The sequence below is a fragment of the Haplochromis burtoni genome, unplaced genomic scaffold (genome assembly GCF_018398535.1).
Source record: "Haplochromis burtoni strain Fernald_Lab_line unplaced genomic scaffold, NCSU_Asbu1 Contig_10, whole genome shotgun sequence".
Lineage (NCBI taxonomy): Eukaryota > Metazoa > Chordata > Actinopteri > Cichliformes > Cichlidae > Haplochromis > Haplochromis burtoni.
Genome location: NW_024582371.1, coordinates 2793401 through 2817669, shown reverse-complemented (window position 1 = coordinate 2817669; position 24269 = coordinate 2793401). Strand labels below are relative to the sequence as shown.

The window sequence follows — 24269 nt, the reverse complement described above, 5'->3', positions numbered from 1 at the left end:
GTACCCGGCGTGTTGACTAACTGCCCTCCTTCCTCATACAACATGGCGCTGATGTTGGCACCGCTAAAATGCGGCATTCACTTTCAAAAACGAAAACTAGCGCTTCTCATTCGGCAGACGAGCTCGTATCATGTATGGAATAAAAGTCGTAATGAGCCGGGGGCTGGCCATGCACGCCAAAGCACATATCCGGTGAGTGAGGACGGGGCTGGTCAGAGAGGACACGGTGCTTTTAGCCACCAGGCAAGGGCAGAGAAAAAGTCTTTCTAAGTAACTTTCAGGAATGATACCTAGATAGATGATTTGTTTTCTGGTTTGTCAGAGAGACAGGCGGTTGTCATCTGTTAAAATGGGTTTGCTTTAAGTAGCTGGCTAAGTAGCTAACCCTGCATTAACTTAACGACTTAGGTTACTCATGTTATGTCATAACGTCGTTATTAGTTTTGAATGTATGTCAGCTGAACGGAAAGCACGTCAAAGTCAAGCAGGCTTCTTAAAAATACAGTTCAATATGTGTGTGTGTGTGCGCGCGTGCAAAGTCTGACGCCTGTCAAAGGTCTCAGTCACGTGTTATCGGTCTTTACTGAAAACTTAGATAAGACCGTCCCACCCTGTCAAACCTAGGGTAACTGTCATGTCACGTAAACGCGCTGTTATAAATTATTTGGCACATTTACTGTTTTTAGAAGTTATTCATTCTTAGCTCCAACTCTTCCAAGTTGTCACATTCCCATTTAATGTGTCTGACACTAGAATGGTTCACTCTCACCTCATGTTAAGTATGCCGTTCATCTGTCATCTTCACATGGCAGGTCAAAACAGATAAGAGGGATGTTTACAGTCGTGCTGTGTCTTATAGGAAATGAAAGTATCAAACATGTTAACCTATTTCACTCATAGTCACTGGAGTCTTATTACAGGGTAGGTTTACGCTCAGTTTGATCTTAAATGAACCATACAGATGCTGTGTTTTTAAGCACTCAGGTCCTGCTTGATCCATTACTGTGCTTCAGTGTGGTATATCCTGTTCTCGGTGTTTCAAAACGTTTACCAAACCTTTATTTAAAAACCAGTTTAGGCAACTTCTCTTCTGTTTGTTTGGTTTGCATAACCTTTGAACTCCGACTATGAATGCTTAAAAAATTTGCTGAAATCACACAATGAATTAAATATTTAGTACTTATTTGTTTAAATGATGTGAGCATAGTGGTTTACCCATTTGCCTAAAGAGGTAAAAAATCCTCCATTTGATTCTGGGAGGAATCGAATATAGAAGGGAAGTGCATCCGGAGTAAAAACTGTGACAAATCAAACATGCACGGCTGCTCTTTGTTTTACATGATGTGAATTTTGGGTTATTAAATTTTACTTGCTTTTATTTACTGTTTTACACTTTCTCTCTGTGTGGTAAACATGATTATTGAAACATTTAGGAACATTGGTAAAATCAGTGCTCTTGTGTGTTTCAGTCAAGTTCACCTCCACACCTACGAACGGCAACATGGAGCACCAACAGGAGCGAAAAAAGTCGTCAGATTTTGGAAGCTGCAAAAGTAAGTGTGTATTAAGAAATAATCACATATTGGCGTCCTGTTATTCAAATTAATTAATATAGGGTAACAGTGAATTCCCCTTCCACAGCACTTACAGGTGACAGACAAACGGACATGTTGGCACGGAAATGCAGGCGGGGGACTAAGCGCAGACCCAAAAAATGTGGTGAGTACGGTACCGTGTTTTAATGATTACTTCGTGAAACTTTTCATGCTTGGATGACATGAAACCTTTAATTTTTTGTTTGAAAATGCTGACCAATGTTATTCTTAAGATGACAAAACTAAACAGTGTCATATCTGTGAATCAGTTTGGTGTTACGCAGCCTTAAAGCTGATTTAAACTGCTGCATTGAATCTACGCTGTAGTTACATCATAATTGCAAATCCCTCTGAAACCTTATGCCGTAATCTAATGTACACCTACCTGGAAATGTAACCGCATGTTGCGTTGACACAGACTGTCTTATTGCTGGTCAAATGAGTTTTCTCTGTCAAATTGGGTTAGGGGGCTGAACTCGTAAACTCTTAATGGCTTCATTGCCTAATGGGCGAAACGCTAAAATAAGACTCCTGAGAAGTTCACATATGTTATGTGACTTGAATAAAAGAGACATTTGTTTTACAAGAACTTGGGTTAGGTATTAATATTAACTCCACATTGAAGAGTTTAACTGAAAGCTGAGTTACATTTAATATTTCCAGATAAAACGAGTAACTGTAACGAAGTTGGGCCTTACAGAAACTTCAGTAGTGCATTAAACTGTTCATTTTAATCCTCCCTCAGCAGTGTCACACATTGCTGATTGTATTTGATTAAAAGCAGGTGCTGGGCGCACTTTCACTGTAATTTGTTAGGAGGTGCTGCCATACAGCAGCGTCGTAACATGGTGCCACCATATTGAGTGGATTAGAGGAATTACTGCATATTCTCCGGCCTGTGGAGAGTCCCTGTGGCAGATGTGTGTTGGAGCGTGGGTAAACAGCTATGCTGGCACCAGTGGGCTCTCGGCCTCAGCTGGGATGACAGCCCAGGTATCTCGTGGGACTTGTAGTGTCAGACTAGATCCCCAAGTCCACCTGGAGACTCTGCTGTCATCGTGGCTGCCATATCTCCTTGGGGACTCCTGTTGACATTTGATGTTCTACGTGCGTGCCCAGAGAGCCATCTTTAGGTTACTGGGATTGTCAACACTGAATGCTAAATGTATGGTGTTTGCCAGTATTGCCCAGTGAGGCACATTAGACTGTTAACATAGCAGTTATCCCACATATTTTACAAGGTGTTCTATTGAATAAATAAAGTTTGCTGCTGTGTCTTTTACACAGCTGAAGGAGGTGAATTCAGCTCAAATCCTGTCTGCGATGCTGTCTTATGTGTGGCCGAAGGATAGACCCGACCTGCGAGCCCGTGTTGCTCTCTCTCTGGGCCTGCTCGCTGGATCCAAGGTAAGCTTAATTTCTCTTTTATTTATTTTTATATATATCATATAAAGAGAATTTAATTCGTTTGACTGGTGATTAGCCACATTACTTGGACTTACCTAACAACAACTGATATTTTTATCACATTACTTCTGCTTTATGCTTTGTGGATTTGTTCCACCCTGAAGAAGAAGGTTAGCTAACAGCTAATGCCCTCCCTTGTGACATTAGGAGCCAGATATTCTTAGATGAAAGCAAGATACTTTGACAAAATAAATTCAGCTGATTGTAGACAGAGTTGTTAACTAGCACAAAACCCCTGCAGTCTTCACTCATCATATATTCCCACAGCTTCAGAGTCATTCTTGCATGTTGCTGCTCATTTTAATTTGTTACTGTTTTCAAAAGAGATGCATTTTAGAGATTTGGTAATTGGAAATGAGGATTATTAATTTCTCCCCTGGTAGATGTTTTAGGCAAGGACATCATCAGTATGTTAAGAAACAATTCGGTAAATCATGTACGTGGCTTTTCACAGTGAAACACAGTGACGAAGAGAGGTTATAATCCAAGGTTACCACTGGCTTCAGTTAAATCCACCATTATTAGTTATAACAGTTATCATAAAAATGAGTACCTATTATATTTTACCAAAAAAAAAAGATTAATCGAATTTGCAAATAATTTCAGCTCTGTTTAATTAAAAATGCTAAAGACAAGAAATCATTTTTAAAAAGTGAGAAATTGTGTTTGCTTTGTTATGCATGCATGTGTCTTTTTTCAATATAATGTATAAAAACATGGGCAAAAACTTGAATGAATGCTAAAAATAATTCACACAAATACTAATTTGGCTTTTTGACAGCAGTTCAAGCAAGAAGTTTAAAAAAACAAAAAAAAAAGGTTTCTCAATATATAAAATCCAAAATATTTGATATTAAAATATTAACAGAACCTGGGGAAATCTGTGTGCAAAACCAGTGTTGAAAAGCCTGTTGTTTTTAAACCAATGTTATTGGTGTTACAGCAATGCTTGAACATTCTCGACACACTCTGATTGGCCTGGAGTGTTATGCCATCAGGTTAAGAGGGGTTACCAGTTACACTGTAGATTTCCTGCTGATTTCAGGCTTAAGAGAGGGCACAAGGGTAAACGTGCCATATCCACACTTTCTTTTTGAAAAGTTATGCTGTCATTAAACTAAAAAACGTTCACAGATTCCCAGAAAAAATTGAATTTTTGAAATTCAGTACGTGCAAAAATGTCAGATCTGTGAAGCAAGTGTCATGAAAAAATGCCAGTGTCAAGCCAAGTCATTTGAATAGGTCTAACAAACTCTGTGTTAGGAAATGCTTGGTTTTATTATTTGCCACCAGCTTTTTTTTTTTTTTGGCACTGTTGTTGTAGGATGAGACTGAAGTGAAAAGCCTGATAATGTGGATGTGAAGTGCTCTGAAGCCCAACAGATGAAACTGGGCCATTCAGTATTGCATTCAGGACCTGCTTCATTCATTTTTAATGAAAACAAACCCCAACAAATAAACATTTACAACATGTAATTCTTGCAAGGGTGGCGTCAATTAGTCATTAATTATACCAGCATGTCATTACTTTGCAGAAAGTTGACCTGTAGCTTCACTTTTGTATACAGTGATTTTGCACATCCATTCATTTGCTTAACTGCTTATCCAGTTCAGGGTCAAGGGGTCGAGCCTATACAGCCTATCGCAGATGTTGTGCGACAAGGGGCAGGGTACACATTGAACAGGTCCTCAGTTTATTGAAGGAAATTATGTTTTTTTGTGTAAATTTGATGTATCGTCACTGTTTATATATCTTATTGCTTTTGGTTTTCTGTCATCCAGGAAGCAATTCAATTAATGACTGTTAGGATTTTAAAAAAAATTGTATCATTTTTGGCACACAAACAGCTGTACTGGTAGTTTTTTAGGATGAAGTTTTGCTTTGATCAACTTGTTTTCTTAACTTTTCTTTGAGACTTTACTACAGTGATGCTGTGTTACGAGATGCAAGTGACTCTGTAGTTGTGTACTAAAAGCTACTTTCAGCTACTCACAAGGGGTCGCCACAGCAGGTAGCGCTACTGAAACACAAATTAAGCATATTAAAACGCTAATCTTTTTGACATATATATATATATATATATATATTTATTTATTTTAAGAAAAAAAATGTTCTTGCTTAATCAATTAACCTCTCAGCTCTGACCACCCTGTGTTTAATATATATGATATATATATATATATTATATATATATATATATATATATATATATATATATAATATATTATATTATATATATAATAGTTTTTTTTTTTTTTTTTTTTTTTCTTTTTTTTTTTTTTTTTTTTAAATACAAAAGCATTGTGCAGCAACGATCAAAAAAATAAATATATAGTATATATATATATATAGTATATATATATTTTTTTTTTTTTTTTTTTTTTTTTTTTTTTTTTTAAGGACGAAATGTATAATTTTCTGCATTAATAATTAACCTCTCAGCTCTGACCACCCTGTGTTTAAACATCATGAGCACTCACGATGGGTGATCACCTTTTGGTAAAGATCCCATGTGAAACTAAAACAGTCATGCATTTAAAACAGCGTCTTATGAAATAATTAATGGCATGCACCAATCATCGCGTGATGCATTCCAGTGTCCTGCTGCCACTCAGCATGGCTCCCTCTAGTGTGTGCTAAAGAGGAGAGAGCTCATACATGCAATCCAATCTTCTCCTCCCTTTTTCCTGCTTGGCTGGAGTTAACCTTGATTTCTGCAGTATGTCTGTTTGAACTAAAAGCACCAGCAGTGTGGATGCAATTTTTAAATCAGCAGAATAATTATGCGGTTAAAGTGCATCACACCTCTGCAAGGGACATTATCGGTGACATTTTCATTTCAAATAAATGATTATATAGTAGCTCTTGTTTTTGTTGCCCTCAAAGAAAGCCTTCTCTGTCTGCATGCCTTGCTATAAGCTTAAGCTAATTCTTTGTAGCCCGAAGCCTTTCTCCGCTACTTGACACAGCATCTCTATTATGGGATGACATACTGCGAGGTACAGATTGACATAGTGTCAATTTAATCTCCAGCATTGCTCGTTAATGGATTTGAAGAGCGCATCCAACCTTATCATGTATTAGTGGTAAAATTGAGGACATGTTTTGGCCCTGTGATAATAGGCTCAGGCTATTTTTGTGTCATGTTCTGTTGTCTTGGTAGCAAAGTGGCAGATATTGTTTTTCCTTGAGGGACTCAGAGGACTTCTATTGTCTGAGCATAATACCCAAGAGTATTAAGCAGGAACCCTAGAGATGTAGCTTTTGCACTTTAAATGGGCCATTATTAGGTGTCCTTCATACATCAGAGGTGGCACAGGTTTATTTCACATATGCTGGTCATATTTTATTAAATTTATACCCCACAGAATTCGATGGGGTAAAGGAACATAAAGTAACCCCCGTGTTAGAGGTTGAGATGTTCAAATGAAATGGTTTTTAAAAATGAAAATGCTTTGCTCTGTGATGCCGTGTTTTCTGTCTGTCCTAATGCGCAGCGGACCGCCCAGCCTGAGTCACACAGCTGTCCCTGTGCTTTTAATTAGCCCTAATAACCATTTCAATTCCATTAGCAGGAAGCACCAGCCTCCTCTCCAGCACCAGCACAGCCAGTCACAATGAAAACATATGCATGCATGCACACCACCCAGCATACCATACCATGCATACACATAACTGAATGCACCTGAATGGTAATCTTGGTTTTTACTTTGTAACAGTGGAGTTTTACTTTCTAGACCCGTGAGGTTTGCACACACAGAGACACCACAGAAAGCCAGAAAAAGAAGACTCAGGACACATATGTCAGTTTAATAGGCTATTTGAAACAGTTTCCTCCTCTGAGTGTTTTGTCCCTCTCTCTCTCCCTTCCCAGATCACCAATGTGATGGTGCCCTTCATGTTTAAGTATGCAGTGGACGAGCTTAACCAGATGTCGGGACACATGCTGAACCTAAATGACGCGCCAAGCACTGTGGCTACCATGGCAACGGCCGTGCTGATTGGCTGTAAGTCCCAGACTTGTATTGCACTGGCAGGTGCCGCGCTCATCAGATGGGACTGTGGGACTGCCTATTATCTACAGGCTGACCTTTCTCACCACATTCATATCAATGCCACGGCACAACCTCTGCTACTCGCTCACATTATTTACATTATGAGCTTCGTTCTGTGTCTGAGTTCCTTTTAATCCTCACGACCCTCTCGTGAGTGCTGAGGACGATCATGTATGATACCTGTGAGCTCTCAAGGCAAACAGAGGTGAATAGATTTATAAAGCAGTGGAGAAGAAATTGCAATGTCCTTTGAAAGTGGTTAGGTAGTTATTTTTTTCGTGCTGTGGCGAGGCCAGGGTTGCTTCTTTCACTTCTTTTTTTGGGGTCACCTTTTTCTTCTCTTTGTCTAAATGCTTCTGTGAGTACAAGAAAAAAGTCAGGAGTGAGATGTGAATGTGACGTGCCTTCCTGATTAGCGTAGGATTTCTGGGAACTGCTGCTGGAAAGCAGTATAAAATGAATAAACATGACAATGCTAACAACCACTGTAAGTCACTGTGGCCTTCACTAAGATGAGCTTGTAAGCTCTGTATGCTAGCCCTGTAGCCACTTGTTCTAATAAGCCCACTTAGGTCTTATACACTAATACTACAGTTGAAGCACATGACGGGGGCTCAAGATGAGATGAAGTGGGGTGACAAAGAAAAATGAATGAGGAAAGAAAATGAGGATGCTGTTACAAAAGGGAGATTTCATTTTTTTAAGATTCTTCTTTGTGACACAGAGGACACAGTGCTTGTAGGTTGCAGTGTCTGGTGTAATTTGGCTGAAAAGGGTGCACCGTGCTCATCCTACCTTGTCAGATGTGGACACATTGTTCATTAGATGAGCATTTCTATTTAACGCCACATTACAGCCCCACGAAGAGCGGCAGACAGAGCGATTATTGCCCTGACTTTGGTCTCAGCAGATGTGCCATGTATTCACACAACTCAGTGAAATCACCACAGGAAGACCACATGTCATTCAAACACAGACTAATATCAATTTGTGACAGTCATGCTAGCCATCTGCTTGTAAAACAATTTATGAGCAGTGTGAGAGCTCAGATGAACTGACTTTTCTTTTTAGTATTTAATTGGAGTTGCTATCGGACTGAACAGCTCAGTTTTCTTGCTGTATATTAATGATCCTTTGGAAAAAAAAAATCTTATTATTGGATAATTTCTTTAACATAAAGACATGCTTGCTTCCACTTCTCTCCTTCACTGAAAGTCTAGACGCTGCATTCAAATTAAGCCTGTTTATTGACAACTTGATCACACCTTAACATTTCATTCTTATAAAACCTTGTCTCTGTTGCTCTGTTCTGTCGGTATACACGCTCAATGCCTTGCTGAACACTCGGATACCCTCCCTCCCTTCAGTCTGCAGTGAGCTGGCCCGCTATAGTAGTGAGGCTTCAGACAGCATTCTGCTTTGTAATTACAGAGGGGAGACTGCTGCTGTAGCATTGCAGGGCTTGCAGACCAGAGATGATGCGAAAGACTTGTCTTGCCACCTCATACAATCCGTCTCCTCAGAGTAGTCAATGAGCCTAAAACCTGTCTAGTCTTAAGTGCCTCAATGTGCTGCGTTCTGTTTAATAGGACAAGACAAGTGTGGGTCATATTCTTGTTTTGCTGCCTTTTAACAGTCTCCCGTGCTCAGGATGGCAATAGTTTCTCACTTTCTGCAGTTTAAACCTCCCTGCTTTTCACAGCAGGTGTCCTAAACTCTCCATCTCCTCCGCTATCCCAGATGGTGCCTCACGGGCTTGTGCAGCCTTCTTCAACGAGCTGAGGAACACCGTGTTCGGCAAGGTGGCCCAGAGCTCCATCCGACGCATAGCAAAGAACGTCTTCCTGCACTTGCACAATCTGGATCTGGGTTTCCATCTCAGCCGACAGACAGGAGCGCTGTCCAAGGCCATCGACCGCGGCACGCGGGGGATCTCTTTTGTCTTGAGCGCACTCGTCTTCAATCTCGGTCCCACGGTCTTTGAGATGGCCCTCGTCAGTGCCATTTTGGTGAGTTATAGGTGTAAATGAAGACACAAACTACCACACAGTGTGCTTATGCATTCTTTTTCAGCTTTTACTTCTTATTGGTGTTGCTGTTTCAGTGATTGATGTTAACATCACCTTGCCACTCCTCATAGCCGATTTCCCGGAAATTAATTTCACAGATACTATCTCATTTACATTTTAAATGGAATATGAATCCCTGTGAACTTTTGGTGGGCCCATTAGTGCTAATGATGAAACCTAAAGCTTTCTTGCATCTTAATGTCCTCCTGTGGAGTGTGCCCTAAACAGATGCCCCTTCTTCCACTGAAAGATGGGCTCATCTTTTAGTTCGTGCTATTACTCCACTGTGGATGATCAGATTGCCTGTGACAAGTGCAGACTCCACTGGCCAAATAGCTAAAGCGTCATCATGAGTACTTCTTGTCTTTTCCTATTCATTTGTAACTATTGCTTTCACAGTGGAATGATCAAAAACAATACCCTCTGAAAGTACCGTGTGACGCTAATAGATTGGTCTGATGTGGTCTCTTGACTTTTATCACAGTGCTGTTGAATTACAGCATGTAAAAGATGCTTCTTCCTGCCTGTGCTTTTCTCCTCTGCAGTATTACAAGTGTGGCGGACAGTTTGCAGCAGTGGCCTTGGGTACCTTATCAGCGTATACTATTTTCACAATTCTCGTCACACAGTGGAGGTAGGATTGATGTTTTTTCTGCTTTTTTTCTGTGTCTGCCTGTTGTTCAGATTTGTAATCGCTTCAAAGAGATTCGGTTAACATTTCTGTGGCTCTCTGCATTGTAAAAATGCTCACTTTGAAATCCACAAATCAGCCACGATTAAAGCCATCGACAAATTACATAAGATTGATTACAATGCAGTGTTCTGCTGTGAGACCTTGGGTCCTAGCATCGATGTGGTTGTTTCTTAGAAAAGTCTCAACCACTTAAAGAATGTTTTTGAAATTGGATGAATATGTTAAAAAATGTTTCTTGGTACCAGAAACTTTTTGATTTCCAATTACAACCAGTTTGTCAGACAATGTTTATCTATTTGCAAACAAAGTCTGCACAAATTCAGTTGGTTAAAAGGACTCTGACTACAAAGTGGTAATCAAAGACCAGAGCACACAACTGGAATATTTTGTGGCTACACTGAAAGCTATTAAATATTAGCTCTTTGCTCCAAGAGGCTAAGCCATCAAACAATAGTCGATGGTTTCCCAAATTGCCTAAATTTTGCCGCCAGACAAGTACAGCATCCTTGTCAGCACCTCTGTCTGATAGTAACGGCCTCACATTGTCCACCCACGTTGGATAAACTGCTCATTAACTGCTAGAACATGACAAAGAGCCTCTTTTTAAAACTTCTCAGAGCCCAGTCTGTTCGAATGCTCATGAGATGTATTAAAACAAGCCTGATCCGTGGCAACACCAACCCATTACACATAAGGATTCGCCAGAATTTGCACCAAACTCCCATTTTCTATCATTTTTGATAGAAGAAAAAAAATCCAGTCACTGTTTTGATTTTCAGTTTGTCGATAATGAAATGCATGTAATAGCATTTCATTTTCAAAAGCAACTTCATCATGGCAATAATGAGTAGACCAAATTTACAAGCTGTGCATTACTCACATTAAGGACTGGAATTACCAGTCACACTGAAGCTATTATTTCAAAGTAGGAAGATTTCTCCCAGGGAAGAGAGTCAGCAAGACTCTACTCTATTAAGAAAGAACTCCTGTGAACATTTAATTGATACTGTTGCATGTAAATTACTTAACCAAATGAATTTCAAATATTTACTTCAATGGAGCTCCAACTGCCAGTGTCACAGTCCGGAAAGGTCCATGACCCGGGTTTTTGTACTGATGCAAGTGACTGCCATGTTGTTCATGTGTCTGTGCACACAGGACTCGTTTCAGAATAGAAATGAACAAAGCAGACAACGAAGCAGGCAATGCAGCTATTGACTCGCTGCTCAACTACGAGACTGTTAAGGTGAGTTTCAAATGCCCCCCACACACACCTGTACACACCTACCAAATCTGCTCCTTGAGCTGACTTTGACCAGGCACATCGATATTAACAAATGTGTACGTCACCATCTAAATATTTATATTATCTATTTGAGGTCTATAATACAGTGGCCCTGAGAGGCCAAATACCAGCAATAAGAAAAACGCTGCAAAAGCACTCAAACCTTGGCTTGGAGAATGGTTGTTATTATGTTAGACGAAATTTCAGGAAAATGATTTAAAGCATGCTTTTGTATATATGTATAAGGTCAGAATGTTTGTAAAACATGGATTAATTATTTCAGAATCATTTTTATCTGTCACAAAAACCTCAAATTATCCCAATTCATAGACTTGGAATTCTTTTGCATTTCTACTTGAATATATCAAAATATTTGATTAATTCTCTGTTGGTTATTCCATCAGCTATTTTCTTTTCAGCTCTAACACATTATAAAAGCATAATTTCCTGTGTTTTTACTTTTCTCATATTTCTTTGTCTTCATTTCTTCCTCTTAATTCTCTGCGGCACTCTTCTTCTCAGTATGAAATTGTCCACCATTTCTGTAAATGTCACTTCAGTAGCTACAAACAATGAGACATTTATCACCGGACACTCAGGACTATTTTCACGGTTTAGTCAATGGCCCAAATTGTGTCCCAATTATAGTTTTGGACTGAAAGGTATCTGCCACTGGGGGCTTTAAAAATATAATAGAAATGTCATCTGAAGTCCTGGGTGGTTTATGAGTGAGAAAGAGTCTCACCTGCCTGATGTGATCAGTAAAGATTACTGTAAACTTTTCTCAAGGTCACATTACCTTAAAACTCTATCTCGTTCAGTTTTAAATCTCTTTTTAGGTAATCTTTTAGTACACAGCACAAACACAAACATAATCAGTGTCGCGTTTCATTGCTTCGTTGGCCGTTGCAGATATATTTTGGATACCATGTTATTTTCTTTGCCGTATTATTTTGCGTCCTGTTTTTCTTAACGTTTTGTTCTGTGTTATTTTGTGTCATCTGTGTCAATGCGGCCGGATTTAGCATCACTCTGAGCTGTGAGTGTGCATATGTAATTAGATCTCCGCCCACTCAGAAATCCGTTCCACTTTCACAAAGGGCTGGATGAGAACCTGAATACGGCTCCTTGCACTGCTTCGGTTTGTCCTCCATGCGCTACTTTCTAGTCTCGCTTATTCGGTGCATTTCCTTATATGCAAATCAGTGGCAGGTCTGTGTCCGCACAGCACCACTGCCGTTAGCTAGAGAAGCAAATCGCCCACTTAACCAGAGCAGAGAAACAATGATGCAAGCTAAACAAACAGCCGTGCAGCAACAATATTAGGTAATTGGCAGCAGAGTTGAGGAGGATTGTTATGATTATATTGTTGTTTTATGTGCCGAATTTAAGAGATGTGCAGGAGAGTGCTGGTGGCTGAGGCGCTTTCTTTTCCCCCCCCTTTAAACGATAGCTGTATGTCTTAATCAGAATTAGTGCTGCTTGTGTGGTGTAACACTTAAAAGAGCTATGTGCACTCCGTTAGTAATCTAGGTGTCTGTGTAAGCTGCTACAGATGTAAACACAGAGGATGATGACAATGTCGGTGATGAAAAATCTGCAGCAATTCTTGTTTAACTTGCACGGGATGTTTAGGCTTTTCTCTCTCTTTTTTTTCTTGTTCCAGTTGTCGAATAATTGTAACATTTGTTGTGATTCTGCTATTACTGTTTTACTGCCAAATCTTCACCATGCAAAGATAGGGAAGCTGTATTGCTTTCCACATCCTTTAAAATCTAACGGGAGCAGATTAAGAGACAGAGACATGAAAAAGTGCTTTAGAGGCCAACTGAGACCCAGACTATGCCCAGAGCGGTCACAGAGAACAAATGCAGCCTCGAGGCAGGCTGCGCAAAAGTGTCTATCTGGCCGACACGGCTCTCCATGCTTCCTTAACCTTTAACCATTACCATATTTGAGTCTCTCCCTCTTTCACTCTCGACTTACTCTTTCATTCCTTTTGTGAATGTTCTCATTGTCTCCGTGGCCTGTGCTCTGTGTCTTAATACTTCTCATCTCTGCTGCAGTATTTCAATAATGAAAAGTACGAAGCTGAAAGGTATGATGGATTCCTGAAGATCTATGAGTCATCCTCTTTAAAAACCACGTCCACACTCGCCATGCTCAACTTTGGTCAGAGTGCCATCTTCAGCGTCGGCCTCACCGCCATCATGCTGCTCGCTAGCAAGGGCATTGCAGCAGGTGAGTGTGGAGCTTGGAAAGGTGATACGTAAATGTCTGTTGTGGGCTTCCGATTTCTTTTGAGCCATAAATTGAATTGGATCCATGTGTAAAGGTAAAAAAAGAACCCAAAAAACTTGCTAGACTGACTTGAGCTGAATATAACTCTTCATGCCAATGATTTGTGGTAAGAACACAATGGAAATAGGGTTTAGACATAAATAAGTTTAAACATCTCAAAACAAAATCAAATGGACCGATGAAACTGGAAAAGAAAAGTAAACTCTGCCTGAACTGCATAATAGAAACTAAATGAGAACAAAACACAGCAAGCATGAAAAAGTGGCATGAATAGGATATAAAATAGCTTTGATGCAGAAATTGAAATCACAGGGGGTGGAGATGGTTTGTCTACTTTCTCAGCTTGAAAGAAAGAGAAGGAGGGAAAAAAAGGTTTGGCTGTTATTTATTTTTTTGGATCTTGCATCCAAAGACGCATACATGATACAGTAGAGCGAGAGCATGTGCATCGCTGTAAGCTGTTCTGTTGCTTTTCTATAGGTACGATGACGGTGGGAGACCTGGTCATGGTGAACGGGCTGCTCTTTCAGCTCTCCCTCCCTTTAAACTTCCTGGGTACAGTGTACAGAGAGACCAGACAGGCCCTTATAGACATGAACACTCTTTTCACTCTGCTCAACGTCAACACCAAGATAAAGGTAACTTATCGGCCTGTCACGCGCTTCTTCACATTTATTTTTTCTCCTCCTGACGGTAGAGAACGGAATAGGTGAATCAGAGCAGAATAAATGAATCTCCACAGAGTTGAATCTTAAAAATTGAAGATAAAGGCAAGTCCAAAATGTGATGAAGCCTGTTACCCATCCATTTTCTCCAGCAGATTAAAAAAAAAGAAGCGAGCGGTAAAAGATTTTAACAGCAGACTGAGTTTCTCTTATTGCTGCATGACTAACCTATGCACGTGTTGTAAAAAAAATGATAGGTTGCAGTCAAACATAGTAATTACGTGCTTCATGTGACTCAGGTGCTTCCTCGTCTATTGCCACTTGTAGTGCATGACATTGCTCGCTGCATTAATGCGATCAGCTTGGGGATATCATGGGAATTTCTTGTGGATCTATCGGCTGCTTACTTAGTGATTTATTCAGTGTTTTTTAGTTACTAAACAGTGGTCATTTTAATTAGAGCATCCATAATTTAGTCTGAGTTTTGTAGTATATTAAAAGCTTTCTTTAAACCCCTCCAAAAAACTAGGCCTTGTTTGCCTTGTTTTTATAGTTAATTTCACTCCAGTGTTTCAGTTAATTTGTTGTGTTGCAATTATCTGTTGGACTATACAAATGATAAACTTGTTAACTTGCCTAATATTTGTGTTGTGTTCCAGCGCAATTATTGATTATGACTAGTGGTAGCAAAACAGACAGAAACAAAGGAGTGTCAGTGGGGAGAAATGAAAGGTCAAACTGCACTTAAGTGAATGGCTTTCTGTTAAAATTGCTACACTCATATAATTTTGGTCATTAGTGATTACTGAGTGCGCTTTCAAAGCACGGTATTGGTCTGTCTCATCCTGTGGTTACAGGAGAGGTTGAAGAAGCTGGCAGCCTCTTAAAGTTAATTTTTTGCCTTGTTAATGTTTTTTTTGTTGTTAACAAAAGCCACTTCTGCCTGCAGTGCAGCTTTCTCAGTGTCTCCTTTATTGTTCCCCTGCCAGCTGAGGGTGCAAATAACAATTCTATCAGTACTTCCTGAAAAATGACTAAAATAATGAAATAATTGTGGGATTAATCTACCACCAGTGCACAATTTCATCCTATAGAAATTAGGAACGTTTAGACAGATCCTGCTCTTGAAATTATAAAATGCCCAACATTTGTACAATTTCTAATCTGCAAACCTCATATTTATTTGATTTTCTTATTTCATGGGATGTTTCATTGTATGGATCGTTTTCCTTTCTTTGTTTTAGACAGCCTATGTTGCGTCAGAAGAGTGCACTTAAGTGCAAATGGGCACCTCCTCCCTAACAATACAAAGGCCATTCTCATCTGCAGCCTGTAATTACAGTCAGAGAAATGAATCTGTCCAGTTACTTTTCTCTCATCAGTAATATTCCTCTCCATTGTAATTCCCAATGGAATGGCGCTGCCCAGCAGGCCATTACTGTCTGAGTATGTGGGGGTTTTGTTGGGGTCTTTTTTTGGTAACACACTGGCCAATTATGTAGATGTAAAAAAAAAATTAAAAGTCTCCCTCTCTTGAAGCTGCAACACTAAATAAAAGACAAATTATTTTGGCTTTTTTCCCATGTCGCAGGGTGTGAAATTATCATCTGTTTATACTAATGGACTGAGAGTTATTTGTATTAATTGACTGAGGTGGATAGTGTGTGATTATGTTGCTATTAGGTGGTATAGACATTGAGCAGAACATGCTTTTACTCTGAAGCTAAGGACAGCGTTTTATTCACTGCTGACCTTGGCTGCATCGCCGCACTGTGACTGAGCTCAGTATGTACCGAAAGTTTTCACGCCTATTGATCCTTCAATCACTGTGAAGGGCAGCGTGTGAAGATTCATACGGCCTTTTTGAAACGACCTCTGAAATTTGCTGTGAATGTCTCGCTTTATGCAGTCTATGTAGGCTCCGTGCTCCAGCAGTATGCCTCTTTACAAGGTGTTGGAGTAATGTTGCATCATGTTAAGCCTTCTCTGCCAGTGGCTGTTCTGGATCCTTCCTTCTTTTTCCATTTTGCCTGTCTTAACCCTCTGATGGTGCGCTCTAGGAGAAGGATCTCGCCCCACCATTAACCATCACACCACAGGAGGCCACCATCCGCTTTGAGGATGTCTATTTTGAATACCTGGAGGGCCAGAAAGTCCTAAACGGAGTGTCCTTCGAAGTACCTGCTGGGAAGAAGGTGGCTATAGTTGGCGGCAGCGGGTCGGGGTAGGTAACCTTTCCGAGATCTGCGCTGTACGTTAAACCTTTAACCCAGCCCGTGTCATCTTATTTGCATGTCTTATCACATATCATCAGTAGATGATATGCTGTGAGCTGGGGGGTGTAGCTCCCCCCAGCTCACAGACAGAAGGATGCTGACGATTGGTTCCATGTCTGGTTGCAGGAAGAGCACCATTGTGCGGCTTTTGTTCCGCTTCTACGAGCCCCAGCGGGGGAACATCTACATAGCGGGGCAGAATATCCGAGACGTCAGCCTTGACAGCCTGAGGAAGCTTTTGGGGGTTGTTCCTCAGGTATGAGAAAATCCATCACAGAAATAAACAGAAATGAAAAAGTGTTTTTATCAGCCACACAGAGATTTTTATTTATTTTATTTTGTGTTTTTGGCGGGGGTGGGGTGGTGGGGTCTGAACCTTCTCCTCCTCAGAAGAAGCACATGGACCTTTTGTCTCTAAGTGGTAAAGGTAATAATATATTGTTAGTGATTAAGCACAACAAGGGGGCAGCAAAGAACAATGTAACATTAACCATTAACAATAGCATTCAGAAATGAGCTGAATTCAGTTTGGTTTTCACTGCAGTGAGCTCAGAGGCTGATCTGAACAGATGGTACATGCACATATTTTTGTCATTTGCTTCCTTCACGTTCTCCTTCTTTGTAACTGCAGTCTTCTGTTTCTTTCACTGCTGCAATAAAAAAAAACAACAAAAAAAATAATCTCTGAAGCCTCATTTTTTTCTTAACTGTGTTTCTGTCAGGATGCCGTTCTGTTCCACAACACCATCTTCTACAACCTGCATTACGGGAAAATCAACGCCACGCCAGAGGAGGTCTATCAAGTAGCTCGTCTAGCAGGCCTCCATGACGCTATCCTCAGGATGCCCAATGGCTATGACACCCAGGTTGGGGAGCGGGGCCTCAAGCTGTCAGGTTAGCTGCATCATTATGCCTGCTGTTTAAGTACGCTCTTTCCATGCAAGCCACGGAAAAGCCTTGTTTTGCTTTTTTCTGGATGGTATACTACACTGGAAAAAAGAAAATCACACCCATTCTCTTAATAATTTGCGCGCTAATAGTTCCACATTATAATATAGTCGTTATACAGAAATCTAAGACTGGCTGTTTCTCTTGTTTGTTTGCTTTTTATTATTTTCACTGAGCAGTATCCACTGGTTCCATTCATTTATTTTAAAATCACACAAAAAAAGAATGATTCATGACAAATGGAATTTTCTAAGAAGAAAAAAAACGGGCTTCTTATTTAGTTATTTATATTCAAACAGCTAAAAGTCCAAAATCAAAACCATTGTTGAAACCATTTGTTGGAAAATGTTATAACAATACATGTTTTGAGCCCTATTTTGCTTAATCAGTTATCAACTACTTTTTGTTTATGTTATTTCACTGGATTGTAAATTGTATAACTTTATAAATGTTTAATTAATAGCGAAAAATTGATTTTTTTTTCTAAGATGAAAATATAAACATAACACAGTTTAACTGACTATATACACTTAGAAGCCACATCATTAGGCACGCCTTGCTAGTACTAGCTTTGACCTCTTTTTTGGCCTCAGAACTGCCTCGTTTCTTCATGGGATGGATTCAGAAACATGCTGGAAACATTATTTTGGTCCATATTGACACGAAAAGATCTCACAGCTGCTAAAGATTTTTCAGCTGTGCATTCATGATTGGAATCTCTCGCTCTACCACATCTCAATGGTGCTCTGTTGCATTGAGATCTGGTGACTGCGGAGGCTGTTTAAGTGCAGTGGAATCACTGTCGCGTTCAAGAAACCAGTCTGGGATGATTTGAGCTTTGTGACATGGCACATGTTATCCTGCTGCAAGCAGCCATCATAGGATGGATACAATACGGATAAGGTCAGCAACAGTACTCAGGTAGACTGGTGGCTTTAAACCATGCTGTGTTGGTATTAGCAGGCCCAAAATCTGCCACCATTTCACCCCATCACTAGCCTGAACTGTTGATACGAGTCAGGATTGTGCTGCTCTTCTCTTCGTTGCCTTCCTATCAACTCAGAGCAGTCTGACTATTCCCCTCTTATCTCTGGCATCAACATTTTCATCCAGAGAACACAGGATATTCTCTCTCGCTCTTTCTTTTTTAAGATCATTCTCTATAAACCCTACAGATGGTTATGTGGGAAAATTCTCAATATATCAGCAATTTGTGACCAGCCCATTTGACACCAACAGCCATGCCACGTTCACTGTAACGGCTGCTCAGTTTGAACTTCAGCAGGTCATCTTGACCGTGAAGTAGGGCAGAATAAAGAGATGAAGCAATAAGTTCTCATTGTTATTTAAGAGTTGCACATGTTGTAGCTTTTCTTTCAAATAAATTCTGTTGTCTTTGTTATCAAATTCAATGAAATGAGCACATTGTTAGAAACATTAGTTTCAGCATAGTATGTTTATATGAAAGTACCATGAATGAACCAGGAGCATTGTATCATATAGCTGCTGAGCTGACTTTCCTGACATGTCGCCTCTGAGCATGGCTTTTTGAAATAGTTTTAACTGTGATTAATCTCTCGCTGTACTGTCATTACTTCAACATTTTCTTCAATTTAGAGTCTGAACTTGTTTAATGGCATGTTGCCTTACAGTTAGTCACCCTCATTTGATCTACACATGACTGTGTAGTATTAGGTTCCTAGCATCACTGTGCAACTCATTTAGCCCACGTAAACACACATAGTGTGAGCATTTTCACTCAGCATTCAAGATGCAATTACTGGCAGCACAGATTTCTTTATGTGGAGTGACAGAGTGAGTGAGAGAATGGACAAAATAAAGACATGACTAACTTCTCATTAATTTCACTGCGGCTGTACGTGACAGCTGCCTGTGAGTTTTTGCGAGAGGTGGGAGGGAGGAAGGGAGTGGGGGGGGGCTGGGTGGGGGGACGAGGAAGGAGGCAGTCTGGGCTCTCAGACTCCTAACTTTCTTCATTTCTGTTCTCCACTGCCAGCAGTATTTACTCTCCCCGAACACCGCTCGCTTTCAAGTGGCCGCACACGGCTCATATGTAATAAAGGCAAAGTCAGGCACAGCGGGAGAAATCTTTGCGTCCTGCTGATTTTTCTTCACAATTAAATCAGGTCTGTTTTTTTTTCCTTTCTTTTTTTTTTTTTTTCTTCCTTTTCTTACCAGACTGAAACATGTAGCATTGGTATAGTCTAGGTGTTGGTCCTCAGTTTGAGGTAATTATCTAGCGAGAAGGGTCAGACAGAGACTTGCAGTAACGCGTATTTCAAAGGTTTTGGCATTCGCCTTGCTATTTATGACGTCTGGTTTGTTCCAGGAGGGGAGAAGCAACGGGTCGCAATCGCACGGGCGATACTAAAGAATCCGCCCATCCTCCTGTATGACGAAGCAACCTCCTCCCTGGACTCCATCACTGAAGAGGTCAGTCTGACAGTGACAGACACTAGCACCAATTTCTAATATACCCACAAGTGCCCGCTCCCGGCTGCACGCACACATTAGCATGTCTGCATACACATTTAACAGAACAAACACCCACTCAGTCACCTGCTGTAGGTACACAATAATTCAGCTCATTCCTGCGTCACATACCTGCTGCGACATACACCCGCTGCACACACACACACACGCACGCATACCACCCCCATGTTCTCCCTTGCCACCTGCCACTGTTTTCTCCTACTTAATCTCCAGCTCAGCTTAAACCACACAGTCTTTGTAAATGTTACATTTAATGAGAAAGTTCAGCACGCCCTCACTGAACTTCAGGGAAAAGAGTGGGGCAGTAGACGTGGTTGTTAATTGAGTTTTTTATTTCCTCTCTCTTGCTTCTCGTCATGATGGTGTTTTTAAATTATCATATGTAAACACTGCAAAGAAAAAAGCATATGGAGGTGGATGTTGCTGAGCAACATTGTGTTGACTTAGCTTCTCTTTCAAATCAAAGTTTGCGAGTACATTTCATATATTTCCTGTCATTCATGCTCTCTTCCCCCCCCCCCCTCCTCCCTTTCTTTTCAAACCTTTGTTATTGCAAACTTGGAAATATTTTCCTTTGGATTACGGGGGTACTCTTGTAAAGCTTAACAGTGTAGTAATGTTATTTGTCCTTGTGTGCATCCAGAACATCCTGACTTCAATGAAGGAGATGGTGAAGGACAGGACGTCTGTGTTTATCGCCCACAGGCTTTCCACCATCGTAGACGCAGATGAGATTATAGTACTCAATGAGGTGAGAACTCAGCCATTTATTTTTTTTACTTGATCTCATTCTGCCCTGATTAACATCTTCAGGTGTAATGCAATTTCATACGACTGCTGAGTGTGCCCAAGTATAAACACGCAGTGTGTTAATTGCCAGTCCAATTAGACGATTTTACATTGAAGGATGATGACCCGCACTGCGTGACCCCCAGTGCACCGCTTGTGCCAGCAACTAGAAATAAGTTAGCAAGTCGTCTGTCTCTCTCCTTCCTTTTTCTTTTTTTTTTTTGGCACTCATTTATTTACCTTTCTTGAATGTACGTGATAAAAAACATGCTTTGTTTAGCTTCTCTCATTAATTTCAACAACAACAGGACACTGTTGGTAGAAGTGAATGTATTATTTTCTCCATAAGGGCTCATTAAACCAGTCAGACTCAACTGGGTGTTTTGGTCAGATGGCGTGTCTTGTTTGTCTCGGTGACTAATAATGTATGGGCCAGCTTCCCAGACACTGATGAGGCCCTATCCACGACTAAACATGTCTTTCCGCGGCGCTCGCCATACAAATGGCTTTATGCGGTTTTTCGGTCAGATGCGTTTAAGTCAGGGTGGAGGTGAGCAGCGATACTTGGTGTGCTTTGCTATTGTGTGCTGCATTACAGAGCTGTCCCAGCTGCTTGGGCTCGGAGACGTTGCAGAGCACAACACAGTGAAGTCAGTTATTATCTGGAAAGAAAGAGTTCAAATAAAATGTAACACAGGTGAAGTGACATTTTCCGCCAGCGCTCGAGTCAGATGGGATAAAATGAGAAGAGGCTCTCTTTGAACTGCGGCGAGTTGTTTCCCGAGTCAGATGGCGGGGATCAGAGGGTCGTGGCGAGGAGGCATGTTTGCGTGTGATGTCGCCACGGCGTTTGCTAGTGTCACCAGCAGAGGACTGCCTGGGGTGCTCATTAAAATAACGAGCGGAAGCAGTCACATGTTCATCCTGGGTGCACTAAAGATGATGCCAACACCTCTGCATGCTCATGGGCGGTGGGGGGAGGGGGGTGCTTTCATTTGTGTGTGACTGTGTGGGAGGGCTGTGTGGCATGTGTGTGGATTTGCGTGCGTGTCTGCGTGTTTTGCAAGAGGAATGCAACAGTTGTTGGGGAGGCGGCAGGGATTCTTATTGGAGGGGGGGGTGTCTGCAGAGAGAGTGGCCGTGAAGAGATGCTAGCTATGATTCTGTGTTAACAGCCCTTTTTATTGTCCTGTGAAACCCCCCACCCCCCCATTTAGACTTTATTTTTTCCATATAATTTGGTTTCCTTTTCTCTGCTTAGGGTAAAGTGGCGGAGCGAGGCACCCACCAGGCTCTGCTCAGCACCGCTGGCAGCCTATACGGAAACCTCTGGAACGCTCAGAACAGCAGAATCCTGAACAGCAGCAAGAACTCGGCCGAGCCGCGGGCCGAGCGGCTGTCCCAGAAGGAGGAGGAGAGGAAGAAATTGCAGGAGGAGATCCTCAACAGTGTGAAAGGCTGTGGGAACTGCTCCTGTTGAGAGAAGCTGCCACCCACCATGTTTGTTCATCCCTCACAGATGGCCTACACTGGAATCCCTGGTCTGCGTGCTATTGGGCAGGCGGGTACATCCCCCACTACCCCACTACCCACTCCAGCCAAAACCCTGTTATTATGACTATCTCTCCTCCTCTCCATGGAAATAAAGGCCAGCGCTCGCCAAAATGGAGGAGGAGGAGCAGGAACAGGGAGCAAGAGTGTTTAGCACTGGCTGATGTCCAGAGAGAGAGAGAGAGAGAGCTTATATGCCAGTTGTCTCAGCTGAAGCAAAGCATAAGAGACCTTGTATATCACATACGTGCGTGCAAGACATCTGTTAGTCAACATGGTTGCCCCCTCCTCCTCATTTTTTTTTTTGACATCAGGTTTATTGACATCTTCCTCTGCTCTGGAAACAGATGAGCGTACATGTAATGACTTTCATATGCCTTGATAATGATGCAGTTTGTATTGATATGATTTTTAAAAACAATTCTTTACAAAAGGAATGAAACTTAGGTTTGGTTTTTATATATAAAGGGTGTATACGTGCAGCAGGCTGTGCTGCAGTATGTTTGCCCGTCACGTTGTTCTCGACATTTATTCTGAAAATGTGAAGATGTGCAGATGATCTGATCCCAGTAGAAGGTGATATATGTATATTTTCTATCTTGTTTGCACGAGTTATTTTGTGCAAACAAGTTCATTATCCTGTTCACACAATTATACGATAAAACTGACTTGTGGAACGTCAAGGCCTTTGTACATCATTTAGATGGTGGCACTCAAAAAAACACTGAACAGCTCCCCCGTGAACTGCTCGTATGTCACGGTCACTTTCATGTAAGCATAACACTGAGACTAACAGGAAGGAACTCTAATAAATCATGGACGGGTCTCACTACAATTTGAGCTTCATTTACAAGTAACATCTTAAAAGCATTTTTTTAACCATCATATCCCTTAGCCTTGGTTGACAAGCCTCTTCTGATGCAGTTATTTGGGAAGATTGATATTTTTTTGAGTGTATGACCAAAGTAAAGACTCTTTCCGTGTGAAGGTTACGTGTAGATTTGGAAAGACGGACAGTGCACACACACCCTCTCTTTCTGAGGGTTGCTTTAGTTACGAAGCATTTTTTTGTTTGGACCATTGCTATAATTTATCTAAAAATGAAGAAATTTATCACTGGGTGTCTTTCACACTCTGCTTCATAGTGCTTTGGACTATGTTGGTGTGTTGGTACAATTCAGATTAATAAATGTTGGCTTTTCTCTAAATAACAATGATGTCGGCTCCATATGCTTGTTCTGTTTTTAATTTCAGAGCTATGACGATGTATAAAACAAGATTATAGGCATTTATTTTTTCTATCATGGTATCGGGGTTGACACGTCTGAGAGCGATCACAAGATGACACTCAGAGCAGTGCACATTTCTTAGTCATTGATTTTTACTTTTTTAAAGGAATAGTTGTGAAATGTGCCTGTTTCCCAAAAGGGTTACAAGAGACGTTTAAAATCATATGTGGTTTAAAGCTACAGCAAATTAGCATGTCTTGTTTAATTAGTACATGTGTTATATGTTTTGTTTAGCACCTGTTTTTATGCCAGACCAGTTCTCAGTCGTGCAACACATAACATGAATCTAAGTGCAATACCAAACTGCAGTTGATAAAATCTGATCATGAATTAAAATCTAAAGGTGTCTAAACTCATTAAAGGTGTTGCTGGGTTGAGATTAGCCGACGTTCATGTACAAATGTGACAGAAAATGGATTCAGGCTTTTTGTTCATCTGCCAGAAAGTGAATCAGGCTATTTACAGAAATATTCAGCTGTCTTTATTTTGCTACTTTGACCTCCAAAAACATTCAGATTAATGAGAAATGAATGAAATGTTCGCCTTAAACGCTCACTGCTCGATTCAACGTGTCAGCTAGCATAACAGTTGAATTTTATTTGCATTAATCTATATTTATATTTGCTTTATTTGCCCTTCAAGACATCAACGTATCACTAAATTGTCTCAGTTCAGCAACAAAAATCTGGTATATCTTAAAATTGCATTTTTTAATTGACATAAACCTCAGTACATTCAGCACCTTGTGATCTCGACATAAGGTTGCTAAA

At 40.7% G+C, this 24269-nt stretch overlaps 1 protein-coding gene across 1 annotated transcript; it reads left to right on the top strand.

Annotated features, from left to right (window-relative positions):
- Positions 1-42: 42 nt before the first annotated feature.
- Positions 43-23421, top strand: abcb7 (ATP-binding cassette, sub-family B (MDR/TAP), member 7). Its single transcript, XM_005921243.3, has 16 exons — positions 43-192; positions 1470-1553; positions 1642-1719; positions 2883-3002; positions 6938-7070; positions 8859-9127; positions 9733-9821; positions 11040-11127; positions 13233-13407; positions 13948-14105; positions 16193-16356; positions 16535-16664; positions 17131-17302; positions 19707-19810; positions 20514-20621; positions 21921-23421. Exons 1-16 carry the CDS (start codon positions 43-45, stop codon positions 22137-22139), a joined length of 2241 nt encoding a protein of 746 aa, XP_005921305.1. The 3' UTR covers positions 22140-23421.
- The last annotated feature ends 848 nt before the right edge of the window (positions 23422-24269 follow it).